The sequence below is a fragment of the Diabrotica virgifera genome, chromosome 8, assembly GCF_917563875.1.
Source record: "Diabrotica virgifera virgifera chromosome 8, PGI_DIABVI_V3a".
In the NCBI taxonomy this organism is placed as follows: Eukaryota; Metazoa; Arthropoda; class Insecta; order Coleoptera; family Chrysomelidae; genus Diabrotica; species Diabrotica virgifera.
Window position 1 is genome coordinate 229,149,497 of NC_065450.1, and position 16,125 is coordinate 229,165,621.

At 31.4% G+C, this 16,125-nt stretch overlaps 1 protein-coding gene across 1 annotated transcript in view; it reads right to left on the reverse strand.

Annotated features, from left to right (window-relative positions):
* The window catches only part of LOC114333165 (exportin-6), a 63,057-nt gene that overhangs the window by 36,274 nt on the left and 10,658 nt on the right, over nt 1-16,125 (reverse strand). The window contains exons 5-6 of the mRNA XM_028283009.2: nt 5,432-5,670; nt 1,313-1,482 (exon numbers count right to left, since the gene is read on the reverse strand). Of these exons, the coding sequence (XP_028138810.1) occupies nt 1,313-1,482; nt 5,432-5,670 (409 nt within the window). The remainder of the gene's footprint in view (nt 1-1,312; nt 1,483-5,431; nt 5,671-16,125) is intronic.

Genomic DNA, 16,125 nt, shown 5'->3' on the forward strand with positions numbered 1-16,125 from the left:
TTGCGTAAAAGTAAGCAACTTTTATTCAAAACATTTTTTCGAACTGTCGATAGATGGCGCTATAATTGGGAAAAACGATTTATCCTGATACCATAGGTGAATTATGGAAACGGTCTAATATCTCGAGAAATACACTTCCAAATGAGAAACCAAAAAACAGAATGTTAATGTTTTTCGAAAACCTATCGAATAACACTAAACATGATCCTCCAACCCACTCCCTGGAGGTGAGGTGGGGGGTAACTTTAAAATCTTAAATAGCAACCATTTATTGCAGATTCGGATTCGTCATGAAAAATTAAGCAACACTTATTTGAAACATTTTTTAAAATTGTTAATAGATGGCGCTTTAATTGGAAAAATACGATTTATTGGCGCCATTGATCAGCAATTTTAAAAAATGTTTCGAATAAATGTTGCTTAATTTTTCATGACGAATCCGAATCTGCAATAAAAAGTGGGGATTCCTATTTAAGATTTTAAAGTTACCTTCCACCCCACACCGAAGGGGTAGGTTGGAGGGTTATGTTTGGTGATATTCGATAGGATTTTGAAAAATATTAAATACGTGTTTTTTTGTCTTTCATTTGGAAGTGTATTTCTCGGGATATTAGACCGTTTCTACAATTTACCCATGTTATCAGAATAAATCGTTTCTCCCAATTATAGCGCCATCTATCCACAGTTCGAAAAAAATGTCTCGAATAAAAGTTGCTTACTTTTGCGTAAGGAATCCAAATGTGCAATCATCATCACATTGTTTGATTTGCTTGTCTAGAAAATGCTTAGAAGAAATGCGTTCAATGTGCTTCCCCGTTTAGGATTTTGTCCTCTTCAGGGTTTGTAGTGAATGTGTAGTGTTGGCAGCAAAAGCAAACAGTCCGAAAAACACACTGGGGCAAGCGCCGTGTCCTGGTGTTCTTGGATCCTGGGTTATGCTGGACGGTGGTGTCCAGAAGGCTAAGATATGCATAAGAAGGCTAAAATGTGCAATAAAAACTGGGGGTTTATATTTAAGATTTTTAAGTTACCCCCCACTCTACCTCTAGGGCGTGGAGTGGGGGTCGTGTTTAGTGTTATTTGATATATTTTTGAAAATCATTGAATACGTATTTTTCAGTTATTCCATCCGATGTGTATTTTGCGAAATATTCGACCGTTCCGCTACTTTTGGGACACCCTATATAAAAAAACTGGACATGTCATATATTGTATAATGCATAAATTTAAATAATTACCTATTCTGTGATGTAAGCCGTACGCAAAATAAAAATAAATAAATGAGATCAATGAAATATAGCGTGTAACTTACATGGGATCTAAAGAGTCTATCCTATTGGCTGAACTAGTAATTTCTTTGAGTAGATCTACAGTTTGATGGTACAGTTGAAAATAAAAGTCTTGCGTTTCTGGAGGTGTGCATTTTCTATATAACAGCTCGTTGACAGTTGACATGGCTAAAACGCACATGTCATCATCGTCCTGAAAAGTAAAGTCATTAATAGGGCTTTTCATCAACAATAATTTGTTTCGAGCTTCTGTCATGTGTCGTATATTAAAATATCTACGTCATACGTATTTGGTTTGTATCATTGGTAAAATAACGTATGACGTAGATACAGTGCGGTGGAATAAGTGTTGCCCCCCCCCCTGTTAACTTGTTTATTTTAAGAATATAAGCAAAACGCTTGGACAGGTCGATTTTTAAACTAACCACAGTATACTATAGCATCAACGTTTCGAACTTTACGCGATCCCTCTTCAGGTGACAGCCATAACTTTGATTTTTTTAAATGGTAAAGTACATCATGTGACACCTCATTTAACAGCTTTTGAAATACTGATTTCAAAAATGTATAATACTTTAATCCTTTTTGAGATCGTAGGCGCAAAATTTCGGTCGAACACTTTTTAAACGCATTTATTTTTTCCAATTCTGAGAAAACTAATAAGTATTTTTGAAAAATTTAAACGCAGAATGAAAGATTATATTATTACCGAGGGCTGACAGTCCCTTAGAATAAACAAAAAGTTTCTTTTGAATGATATATTTGAAATTAAAAATCACACTAAATTTTCTCTTTTTTTCACCACTGTGACTTATTAAAATAAACATTATAGGAGTTCTCAGGGACTTTGGACCATCGAGAATACTGTAATATTTCATTCTGCGTTTAAATTTTTCAAAAATATTTATTAGTTTTTTCAGGATTCGAAAAAAATGATTGCATTTAGAAAGAATTCGACCGAAATTTTGCGCCTACGCTCTTAAACAGGATTAAAGTATTATACATTTTTGAAATCAGTATTTTAAGAGCTTTTAAATGAGGTGTCACATGATGTACTTTCCCATTTAAAAAAATCAAAGTTATGGCTGTCACCTGAAGAGGGATCGCGTAAAGTTCGAAACGTTGATGCTATAATATACTATGGTTAGTTTAAAAATCGACCTGTCCGAGCGTTTTGCTTATATTCTTAAAATAAACAAGTTAACAGGGGGGGGGGGCAACACTTATTCCACCGCACTGTATATTAATATTAGACGTCACATGACAGAAACTCCAAACAAATGACAATCGATGAAAAGCCCTATATCAAATATTACAGTTAATTGATCTGTCACCGCATATATTATCCCTTAATTGACTTAAAAAATTGATTTTTGTCTTGTCTCTGAAACGAATTTCACAAAATAGTCCTACATTAAATTTAAAGGTTAGGTACAATGGATATCTCACAATACATCCTGAAAATGCGAAGAAAGAAGGCAGTGCGTATCGTCAATATATACCCTTCTCCAAGAAATTAACGCACCACCTTATAAATGGGTCATTTTTGATGCCTCGAATTTCCTAATCCTGTTGTCCAATTTTAGTGATTTTTTTAACATTCTATAGCCTTACTCTTTGACAGTATCTCTGTAATAATATTTTGTAATTGTATACCGTGTGTACCAATCAAACTGTGATTTTTTCTCAAAGTTCTCGTGACCCTGTGGAATATTCTAGAATTTATAAAATACTGAAATTAAAATCCAACTATAGCCTCATGTTTTCTTAACATTCTGTTTTTGATTCATTCGTTTATGTTGGATAATAAAAAAGTTAGGTACTTTAACCACTAGCCTTGTTTTTCGTCAATACAGGGTGTTTTTAAATAAGTATGGCAAACTTTGAGGGGTCATTCTGTACCATATGACCCTTATGTGCGCCAATGGTGAACATAAAATTCTTAATTGTATGTTGAAAAATGCACATTAACTACCTCTTACAATCCACCAAATTTCATTTGCATATCTCAACCGGTTTTAGAGCAATAAATAAATCGTCAGTTGTCAAGAAAAATTTCTACACCCCCTATCTCGGAAAAGAAGCATTTGCGGACATATCTTTATAAAGCAAACTGTCATTATTTTTTCATGCAGACTTACCCCTTAAAGTTTGCCATACCTATTTAAAAACACCCTGTATTGATGAAAAACAAGGCTATACTAAATTCGCTCTATCGAGATTCACTTTGACACTGCCGTTAGTAATTTCTTTTTTGGAAAGTTCAGTTGTCAGAAGTGACTGGAAATTACTACACAACCAACGCACCTGCTCACAGCCAATATTATTAATAGTAAACAGACATAAAAATAACATAAACCTTACGCCAATCAATAATTATTTATCTACACCATTATAATGTATTGATAAAAAATGAGAAAATTATTTATTGTACAAAATAAAAATATTTTGTAGACATAAACTCCACAAAATTTTATGAGATTAGCAGACACTCCCACTATTTCTAATAATTCTTCTTTTTTTAATGAAAGATTAAGTTGATTTTAGCAGTTAATAGTGTGAGGTAGGAATTTTTGTGTTGTACGTTTCCTATTCCGAATGTGTCAAAGTGAATCTCGGTAGAGCGAATTTAGTTTAGTTGATAAAGTACCTAACTTCTTTATTATCCAACGTAAGTGAATGAATAAAAAAACAGAATGTTAAGAAAATATGAGGCTATAGTTAGGTTTTAATTTCTGTATTTTATAAATGCTAGAATATTCCACAGGGTGATGCGAACTTTGAGAAAAAATTGCAGTTTGGTTGGTACACCCGGTATACCATGACAATGTACCTGTCTATCAAGAATATTATTACAGCGATATTGTTAAAGAATAAGGCGATAACTATAAAATGTTAAAAAAAATAAGTTAAATTGAACAACAGGTTTAGGAAACTCGAGACATTAAAAATAACCAATTTTTAAGGTGGTGCGTTAATTTCTTGGAGGTGTATATACAGTGATGAGCGCGCTAATAACCGGCAAAATAGCTCAAAAGATGGAAAACATAATATATTGCGAAACAAAAGGAGATGAAACTGAGAATTCATGTTAGACAAGAAGAACACCGAAATGCCATCGAAAGGGGAGAAACAACGTCATCCCTTGCACAAATACAGGACATACAATAAACCTGAACCAAACGACGATGCTACCTAACATAGAAATCAAAAGAAAACGTGAAATCGGAGAATCGATAGAAATAGAAAAAAATTCTAAGTCTTAACCAAAGAGATGATGCTCAACGGCTTCCTACAACATGAAAAAAGGTACTGAAGAAAAAGACCAAAATAAATCAGGCAACGACATCTACGCGTATCACCCCTCCTGTCCTTCCAACCTATACTGGGCCAATAACAAGAGCCAGAAACCGCGTAGGCCAGGGAAGGCATCATGATCAACGATCAACTATATAAGTAACCATGTCGTGAATAAAAATTCAGTTTACTTCAAGCAGCAGCGAGAAGCGGAACTACCTGACTTTATAATGGCAAGTGTGATCTTGCCGAAACGCCGTCAAAATAATGGTTTTTCTAAAAAACAAAATTATTCTAAGCGGAGTCAAACCCGGAAAACCACAGAAAGCACATATAGCTCCCATGAAAACCTCAAGTGTAACAGAATAGAAATATGCTTTATTGTCACTGAAAATTATACAAATTTTATGGACAAAGCTTAACATAAAGTCAGAAAAAAAAAATAATAATAAATACAATTTTCTGAAATTTGATAAATAGTCAATATAAAAAAAATACAAGTTAATAAAGTAAAGAAAATAAAACAAAACCGATATACAAAGTAAAATACAGACATAGGAACTAATAAGTTTAAGCTGCTGCATGTGACACCCAAATATAGATAAGTTTGGTTACTTGTACATTTCTGTAATTTCTTAGTTAGTCATTAAGAAACTCTTCTACTGAATAATATGGTCTTTTAGATAGATAAGCTTTTGTTGCAGATTTGAGTTGTAAAGGGAGATGGTTGTATAGTTTTTTTTTGCGGAATATAATATAGACTTCTTTACTAACTCAGAGGACGGGATCGGTAAATAGACATCAAAAGTTGACATATATATATAATAAACTGTGAATTATCTTACCTGTGAATATGAAGAAACAGTGGTGAAGCTAAATATGGCCCGTATGATTTGCGGCGGGATCCTCTGTATGGGCGCCCACGTGAAAAGATGTTGCACAGTCTCTAACGCCTCTTTAGTCAACGTTTTGGTATCCGGTCTAAATGCAGCAGTGACCAGCTGCTGTGACAAAGTCGGCGACGATGATGGGTGTGCGGGTGAAGGCGGGGGTGTGGCAGTGGAAGTATGGCGGGGTTTTGTACCTGAAAAACCCGCTTTATTTAGCATTGCCTCACATTTAATAAAAATACATTTTCATTTAAAATAGTAGAATCACAAATTATAAGTACTAAGATCCAGCTAATTTGATGAAACACCTAGAACAGCAAAAATATATCAAATATACAAAAAACAGTTTTACAAAGGAACATATTTTGTTTTTGTGAAAAACTTCCTTTTTCCACAAAAGCCTAAAAAACAAAGAAGAGTGGCTTAATATATGGTCAATTTTATAAAAATCAGGATCTTATAAAAGGTCATATACACTGCGCATAAGAGAAAACGGGCGGCCCACATAATTGGTCATTTCTGATGTCTCGAATTTCCTTAACCTGTTGTCCGATTAAAGTGATTTTTTTAATATGTTATAGCGTTGCGTTATTCTTTAACAATATCGCTGTAATAATATTGCTGCTCACAGGTAAATTCTCATTGTATACCGGGTGGACCAATCACTCTGTGTTTTTTTCTCAAAGTTCGCAACACCTTGTGGAATATTCTAGCATTTATAAAATACTGAAATTAAAACCCGACTGTAGCCTCTGGTTTTCTTAATATTCTGTTTTTTGATTCATTCGCTTATGTTGGATAATAAAAAAGTTAGGTACTTTAACAACTAGCCATGTTCTTCATCAATACAGGGTGTTTCTAAATAAGTGCGACAAACTGTATGGGGTAATTCTGCATGAAAAAATAATGACCGTTTACTTTATAAACATATCGCCGCTGCCTACGAAAAGTATAGCTCCGAAAAATGCCGTTAAGAGTAGAACTTTCAATGAACGCCGCGAAAAATAATATTTTCAATTATATGATTGTGAAAATTATAATCCCTAATAAAGTGTTAGCGAAAAAATTCATTTTTTGAGAAGTATCGGCAAAAAACACCATTTCTTCTGTGGGTCCACGAAAATTATAATTACCAAAAAGTTCTCAGAAATAATTGTTTTCGTCGGCAGAAACAGAAACAGAAAGGGAAATAATTGTTTTCGTCGGCACCTATTATGAACTAAATCTTTTCGTTATAAATATTTTGGGAGTCATAATCTTCGCGGACACGCATATAAAAAAAGTTGTATCGCCAACACGTATCAAAGAGTTATTGTTTTCACTGGAAATGTATTCGTTTCCGAGATACGGGATGTTCAATTTTTTCTTACAAACTGACGATTTATTTATTGCTCCAAAACCGGTTGAGATATGCAAATGAAATTTGGTAGGTGTTAAGAGGTAATTATTGCGCATTTTTTGGCATACAATTAAGAATTCTATATTCACCATTGGCGAGCATGCGGGTAATATGACCTGTATGCGCGCCTATGAAGAATATAAAATCCTTAATTGTGTGTCAAAAAATGCACAATAACTATCTCTTAAAACCTATAAAATTTAATTTGCATATCTCACCGGTTACAGAGCAATAAATAAATCGTCAATTTGTAAGAAAAATTCAACATCCCGTATGTCGGTAACGAAGCATTTGCGGACATGTTTATAAAGCAAACAGTCATTATTTTTTCATGCAGAATTACCCCTTAAAGTTTGTCGCACTTATTTAGAAACACCATGTATTGATGAAGAGCATAGCTAGTTATTAAAGTACCTAACTTTTTATTATACAATATAAGCGAATGAAACAAAAAACAGAATGTTAAAAAAACCTGAGGCTATTAGGTCTGGATCCCGCGTATGAAAAAAAAGATGATTAATAGCAAGCTGAAAATTTGTTATTAGCTTAAGGGTGTCTAGTCGGACAAACATTGATATATGGGAACACTGCAACAGGGGAAGTTTTAACTGTGGAACAGGTTAAAAATTTGGAACGGTCAGACCACGAAAACGGCACATGTATTTTGTCCGACAGAACAGACTTAAACTCTCCGAACAGAGATTAAACTCTCATGCAAAAATCAGACTGCCATTTATCACCAAATTGGCGTTTTAATGAGTGGAACATGTAGAATATGTCAATTGACAGGAATTATGACAGGTAATAAATAGCAGTCTGATTTTTGCATGAGAGTTTAATCTCTGTTCGGAGAGTTTAAGTCTGTTCTGTCGGACAAAATAGATGTACCATTTTCGTGTTCTGACCGTTCCAAATTTTCAACCTGTTCCACAATTAAAACTGCCCCTGTTACAGTGTTCCCATATATCAAAGTTTATCCGACTAGACACCCTTAAGCTATTAACAAATTTTCAGCTTGCTATTAATCAACTTTTTTTTCATACGCGGGATCCAGACCTATATTTATTTTAATTTCAGTATTTATTTTTTTTTTTTTTAGCGTATGGCTTAAGTATATCACAGAACATAGTTAGATTTATGCATTATACAATGCATCACAAACAGATGGATTTCAGTATTTTATAAATGCTAGAATATTCCACAAGGTGTTGCAAACTTTGAGAAAAAAAAACACAGTTTGATTGGTCCACCCGGTATACAATGCAAATTTACCTGTTTAGCAACAATATTATTACAGCCATATGGTTAAAGAGTAAGACTACAACATTTAAAAAAAACCATATAAATCGGGCAACAGGTTTAGGAAATTCGAGACATCAGAAATAACCAATTTTGTTTCGTTTTCTCTGACCCGCAGTGTAGTATAAAATATTAATTAAGATAAATAATAGTTACCTAATTCTGCCTTGAATTTGTTTCCCTGTAATCTATATACAGTGTCAGAATATAATATATAATTGCCAAAATAAATGTATGTTGATGTATAGAAAACAATTTTTGACATAAAATGGTAAATAAAAAGTAGAAACTAATTAATAGTGGCAATATAATGGTTATATTACGAATTATGAAACATCAACTCTATATAATGATTGTGAAACTATATAACCTGTATTATAGTCCGTTCGCTAAACTCAGACACAATTGGCTAGTAATTTTAGAAAATAATTTTGCCAATTTGATAAAATTGGCAAAAAAAATAATTATTAAATAGTTAATAATTATTACTAAATAGTTAGTAATTTTGCCAATTTTGGCAAAATTGGCCAAAAACAAAAAAATTACCCACTAAAATCACTAGCCAGCTGTGTCTGAGTTTAGCGAACAGACTATACCAGAGTATTAGACAATGGTCTTTTAAATATTAAAAACCATTCTAGAGTTTAAAAATAATTACATATACACAATACAAGTGTGAGGGGGACTTCCAATGAAACACCAACCAAAAAACATAAAAAAGATAAACCCAGATACTACATAAAAGTAAAAATAATAACTTATATGCATTAAAACTTTAAAAATGGTAAACCCTGTAGTTGGCTGTATACCTTCTATAAGACAACGTAAATGATGTAAACACTTCTGTTGTATGTAGGTATACAATATGAATTTATTAAAAAAAATTTATCCTCAAGGTAGTGGAAAATTACAAAACACAAAACGTTTTCAGTTTAAACTGACTATCATCAGTGTGAACGTCCGGTGTACAAGTATTTGGAACTAGCCACTTCATTAGGTGTGAAAACCTCTAAATTACATTGTTGGTATATTTAACATTATAAAGCAAGCGACATTAAGTCCATGTATTAAGATTATTGAAAACCATGTGGATGTAGTTCATCCTTGCTCAAAAAATGCACGTAGTGCTCAGCACTACATGCATTTTTGCACTATATAGTGTAGCACCTGTGGTAATGTTATTGTGGATTTAAATAAATACCAAATATGTGATTATTTAAATCTTTATTTAAAAGCTACGATATTTACAAAATATTATAGCTATCTAAAATATGTACAACCTCCTGATTATGTGACTGCAGCCATTGCTTGTATTCTAGTAGAACCTGTTAAAACATCTCAAAAATGGATATTTAACAAAACAAAAAACAAGTAACACCAAACAGTTGATTCATTCAAGGTTTTTTATATTTCGTGTCTGAATATCAATAAAACTTTGTAACTAAATGAAAACTAAATATCACACAGAAGAAGATAATGTAATATTAAATGAATATTGCTGTATGGTACATTTCATGTCAAGTCACTCAGACAAAAACTTGAGGATCTCTCAAAAATATGTAAATAGGGCAGTCAATGAGGGTATGTGGCTCCGAATTCTATCCTACTATATCGATTTACGTGATATTTTCACAGTAAGTAGGGAATAGCCCAAGAAACAAAGTCTACCCTATGCCGATGTGTGCTTTTGTCTTGGGGACGGTTCCCACCCCTTCTCGTGGGTGGAAATTTTTTTGCTTAAATAACTAGGGAAGTTGCTAGAGAACCCAATACTAAGCAAAAACTGTTCTATAATTTTTTTCGAAAACTCAATACTTTTTGAGTTATTCCTGGTTGAAAATTGGCCATTTTCATTGAAACATTACACCTTTTCAAACGGTTTTTTGCGAATACCTTAAAAACTACGCATCTAACTAAAAAAACTATATAAAACATTTTTGTAGCTTATAAAATAATAAAGAGATTCTTTCCTTTATGGATCTTCTAGTTATAACACAAAAAGAGATATGGTAAGTGAAAAAAACTTGTTTTCTTGGTGCATGCTCAAATCAGTGTATGTATTTAACTTGAAATAACAGAGAAACGGTCGATTTTAGGTGTATAATGCTACCAATAACTTTTGTTGTGCTTGAAAAGAAACGGTCGATTTTAGGTGTATAATGCTACCAATAACTTTTGTTGTGCTTGAAAAGACCTTTAAAATAAGCAATATTAAATGTCGATTACATTTAAACTATGCGAGATAAACTGTAAAAAATTTGATGACTAACGTATTTTAAGAAAAAAATGAGAAGTATATTTAACCCCTCATCCACAAGAATATAAATGCATCGTTTTTCTTCTACAGTACATTTTACTATAGTGTTCTTTTTATATTCAAAAAGTTGGGCGGGTTTAAAATGAATGGTTTTTGAAAAAAAGATAAGATCAAATTATTGAGCGCATTTAAATTTTCTTAAAAATCTTCCTTTTTCTCCATGTAACTCGAAAATGAGATGCCAAAAAAAAGATGCCATACAAAAATGAAGGTTTCTTCTAGATAAACATTTTGATTTTATTTTTTATAACAGTATGGGCCGGTTGTTCGAATGGTAATCAAAAATGATCATTATCAAATATTTAATTACTGTCACCAACTGTCAATGTCAACTTTGATTATGTTACTGAAAACATAATTATTGATTACAATTATGAAATTAGTTAATTAATTATGTTAATAATTGTTATGTTAATTGATTAATTATAATCAATTATGTTTTCAACAACCCAATCAAAGTTGACATTAACAGTTGGTGACAGTAATTAAATATTTGATAGTTATCATTGTTGATTAGCGTTCGAACAACCGGCCCTAAGTCTTATCATTTTCAAGTTACATGGAGAAAAAGAAGATTTTTAAGAAAATTTAAATATGCGCTCTATAATTTGATCTTATTTTTTTCAAAAACCATTCATTTTAAACCCGCTCAACTTTTTGAACATAAAAATAACACTGTAGTAAAATATATTGTAGAAGGAAAACGATGCATTTAAATTCTTGTGGGTGAGGGGTTAAATATACTACTCAATTTTTTTCTTAGAATTCGTTAGTCATCACTTTTTTGCAGCATATCTCGCCCAGTTTGAATGTAATCGACATTTAATATTGCTTACTTGAAAGGACTTTTCAAGCACAATAAAAGGTATTGGTAGCATTATATACATAAAATCGATCGTTTCTCTGTTATTTCAAGTTGAATACACTGCTTTGAGCATGCACCAAAAAAACAAACTCTTTTTACCTACCATATCTCTTTTTGTGTTATAACTAGAAGATTGAAGAAGGAACGAATCTCTTTGTTTTTTATGAGCTACAAAGATGTTTTACATAATTTTTTTAGTTAGATGCATTGTTTTTAAGGTATTCGTAAAAAACCGTTTGAAAAGGTATTGTTTCAATGAAAATGGCCAATTTTCAACCACGAATAACTCAAAAAGTATCGAGTTTTCGAAAAAAAATTATAGAACAGTTTTTGCTTAGAATTGGGTTCTCTAGCAACTTCCGTAGTTGTTTAACCAAAAAATTTTCCACCACCGAGAAGGGGTGGGAACCGCCCCAAGACAAAAGCACACATCGGCATAGGGTAGACTTTGCATAAGGAGATATTTTCAGGCTATTCCTAAAATTTCATTAAAATCCATGCAGTAGGATAGAATTTGGAGGTAATAACCTGTTCTTGCTCTCATTGACTGCCCTAAAAATTGTTTGAGATTTTTTGGGAAAGACCCACAAATTTTTTGAATCCAAAAATGAGTGGTTTAAAATGGAATCACCCGTATATTTATCTTCAAAAGTTATTTAACTCCATTACCAAACTAAAGTAACAAGAAATATATGTCAAACAAACAATCTACTAATGTATTATGCATATGCAGCAAGGAAAAAATAAATCTTATTCTATCATGTCTTGATTTTGACCCCAACTCACCTTCTTATTCTGGCAAATTGGGTTGTTATTTTAGGTATTTAAAGTTGACATATACACAATACCTCCTGACGGGACCTTCCTTGATAGTTAATGAAATTTCCTAAAACTAACTTTAATACAAGAGTCCCAAGAGTGCAAGAGAATTGAGTGAATACTAACAAACATAATAGTTCTTCCAATTTAATTAAAATTACTCATGTTAATTTACTTATCATATAGTCTAAGATCATAAAATGACAATTTTATATCCAAACCCATACATATAAGAAGGGGTGTTCGACAGGGATGTGTGCTTTCCCCTCTTTTATTTAACATTTTATTCAGAAACCATATTTCAAGAGTCTTTGGCAGAAGCAGAGTTGGGAATCAAAGTGAATGGAGTATTGATCAACAACATACGAAATACGAAATGCTGACGTTGGTGTCTTAATTTCTGACAACATAGTAGATCTTCAATAACTTGTCATTATAATCGGAGAATACAGTAAGTGAATGGGATTAGAGATTAATACCAAAAATACCGAATTCATGATATTCTTCAGAAACTTATATGCACTTGAAAACTCCACCATAATAGCCACTTTACACGATGCAAGTAATTGCGCAATTAATTACACAATTTCTTGCTCAAGAACTTGTGCAATAAGTTGCAACTAACTTTCTGCAATAAAGTGATTACACGGTACAAACAATTGCATAAATTGACATGAAATAGACAGAAACTTTGACAAAATAGCATATATTTTAGGTTATGTTGTTTTTATAAATTAAATGTAATATTTGAGTAGAGTTATCAGATATTAGATTAAAAATGTTAGATTATAATTTGAGAAAATTATAATATTATGTATTATAACAAAATCAATTAATACCTAATGCAAGTATGTATACCTATAATACATGATTTATTTACAAAAGGAAACAAGTTATAAGAAATACAAATAGAAAATAGTTTTTGAAGTTATACTTCTTTAGGCGCGATTGAGATTGAGGGTGAATTTATATTAATCTGCGCGCATGCGCACACCGACAGTATGGTATTAGTCGTTATACGGGCTCTGATTGGGTGTTGAAATGATCTGTCAATAATAAATAATTGTTCAATATGAAGGTAACAAATGTAAAATATATTAGTTTTATTGTTGTGAGGACAGAAACAAAAAAGTTTATAATTGTAGTGACTTTTAAATAGTTTTTAAAGCAACAGATACGTAATAATTGTAAATGTATCATAGGTACCTACCTATTTGAACCTACCAAAATACATAGTATCATAGCCACCTTTACTTAACAAGCCATGAAGTTGAAATTTGGCAACATCTATTGGTAGACCGATTAATTCTGACAGTTCTCATTTGTTTTAAAATAATTTTCACTGTATTTACAGAGAAACTGAAATATTTTACAATATTTCGTGCTCTAAATTATAAAGAACATTAAAAGGTATATTATTAAGATGATTTTAGTTCAATATAATATATTTTTATATAAACTTACGTGCATATAGAAATCCCTCCACTTAAAAATTTTGTCATTTTTAATGTCTTATATTTCTTAAACCTGTTGGCATATTTAAGTGATTTTTTAAATTTGTTCTAGCCTAATTCTTTTACAATACCGCTGTAATAATATTGTTGCAAACCAGTTAAATTTTTATGGTATATATTTATAAAATACTGAAATTAAAACCCAAATATAGACTCCGGTTTTCTTAACATTCTGTTTTTTTAATTAATTCGCTTATGTTTAACAACTAAATTTGTTGCTTATCAATTCAGGGTGTTTCTAAATAAGTGCGACAAATTTTAGGTGGAAAGGAACAAAATGCAAAATTTTGGCGCCTGTATTTTAAATGTAATAATTTTTTTCGAATCCTGAGAAACCTAATAAGTATTTTTGAAAGATTTAAGCGCAGAATGAAAGATTACTTTATTACCGAGGGCCGAAAGTCCCTTAGAATGAATAAAAAGTTTTTTTAATGACATATTTGAAACTAAAAATCACACTAAATTTTCTTAGTTTTTCACCCCTGTAACTTACTAAAATAAACATAGAAGTTTTCAGGGACTTTCGGCCCTCGGTCCTAACGTAATCTTTCATTCTGTGTTTAAATTTTTGAAAAATACTTATTAGTTTTCTTAGGAATCGAAAAAAATTAATCCCGTTTATATTCTTTTTATTGGTTTTTTTTTGTATAATAAACGTTACTTACAAGGAATTACTTTTAATATTATTTTGTACAAACTTCTAATTAATAATATTTTCTTGTTCGACTCAAAAAATACTATAAATTTTACCAGAATTTGTACTTTAAAATCGTAGTTTCGAAAGCGGTAGTCCGAAAGTCAGAATACCGACGTCATCAATTGCGAAGTTGCTTTTTTTCTTCATGGCTTGTAAAGTAAAGGTGGCTATGATAGTATGTAATACTTTTATTTACATAATTTGATTACCATCAAAATTTCTATCAATATTCACCTAATATATTGTTTTCTTACTCTATGTTTTGTTGTATTTTTTCAATTCTAAGTCATTTCAATTCAAAATCAAAATAATTTGATTTAATTCAAAAATGTCAAAAGTTTAATCCGTTTAGTTAGTCGATCTTCGCACATAATGACACATTGTCTCCGTGGCGAAGCGTTTAATGCGAATGAACCCCAATACAACGCCAATACCAACCGCGCTGATAAGTTGGTTCGAATCCCAATAGAAACTTCTATTTTTTTATTTTTTTTATACATTTTATGATTGTAAGTATACTTATTATATAATTTTATTTTCAGAAAATACGTATTCAGTTAAAAAAATTTCCGACAATAATTAATGTTCAGAAATAATTTGTGGAATTTTTAATGTGTTTGTGTGTGTTTTATTCTTTTATTATTTTAATTTTTGGCACTGTTTTAATAAAAATGTTTGAAAAGTAGTAAATATAAATTAGTTTACTATTTAAATAAAATATAAATAAAAAGTATATTCATTTCGTTTATAATCTATTTATCATATAATAGAAGTATAACTTCTTACGTGCGTACAAAGTACACACACATTCTTTTTTTAATCCCTATGTTGCATAATTAAAGTTATCCACCAGAATAATGTTATCTGTGAAGCGTAAAATTGGTAAAAAGTTCCTCTAGTTTTGTTAAAAAATTGTTTAGTTTGAAATTTAGGATGACAGAATGTCAATGTAGTAAAAACAAACAGTATAGCCTTAAAAGTTACTAAAAATATAACCAAATTGCAACAAAATTGCATGAAAAATAGGACATGTTCTATTTAGCTGCAACTTCTTGCAGCAAGAAGTTGCAGCTTTTCTGTGCAATTCGCGTATGACACGATGCAATTTCTATTGCCGCAAGAAATTGTGCAATTAATTGCGCAATTAGTTGTACCGTATAAAGTGGCTATAACACTGAATACCAAGTCCATTGAAAGAGTGAGCAAATTTAAATACCTGGCAACGTAACTTTTTGAAGACTGGGCATCGGATAGGGAAGTAAAATTGAGCAAGTTCGAGAAGCTTTCGTAAAATTCAGAAAGGTACTGACCTGTTCAGAGTTCGATCTTTAACTCTTTATGTTCAACTCTTTTCGATCTTTACTTATAATCAACTATTCTAAATGGGAAATAAGCCACAATTTAACTAAAAAGATGATTTTATTAACGTTTTGACGTCAAAATCAGATGTCGTTCTCAAAATGCAAAATATTAATATCAATAGGACATCGAAACGTTAACAAAATCATCTCTTTAGTTAAATTGTGGCTTATTTCCCATTTAGAAGATTAAGTTGCTTAATGCTTAATTAAGTTGATTAATGCCACAAGTATAAATAACTTCAGAACATCTTTACTTATGTTTTTGACCCTTAAAAATTATCATCTTTCATTCTTTTTTTCAGTTTTAAATTGTTTATAACTCGAAGACAATCAACTTACCAGACAGAAACAGACCATACAATTCTACAAAAGGTAAAA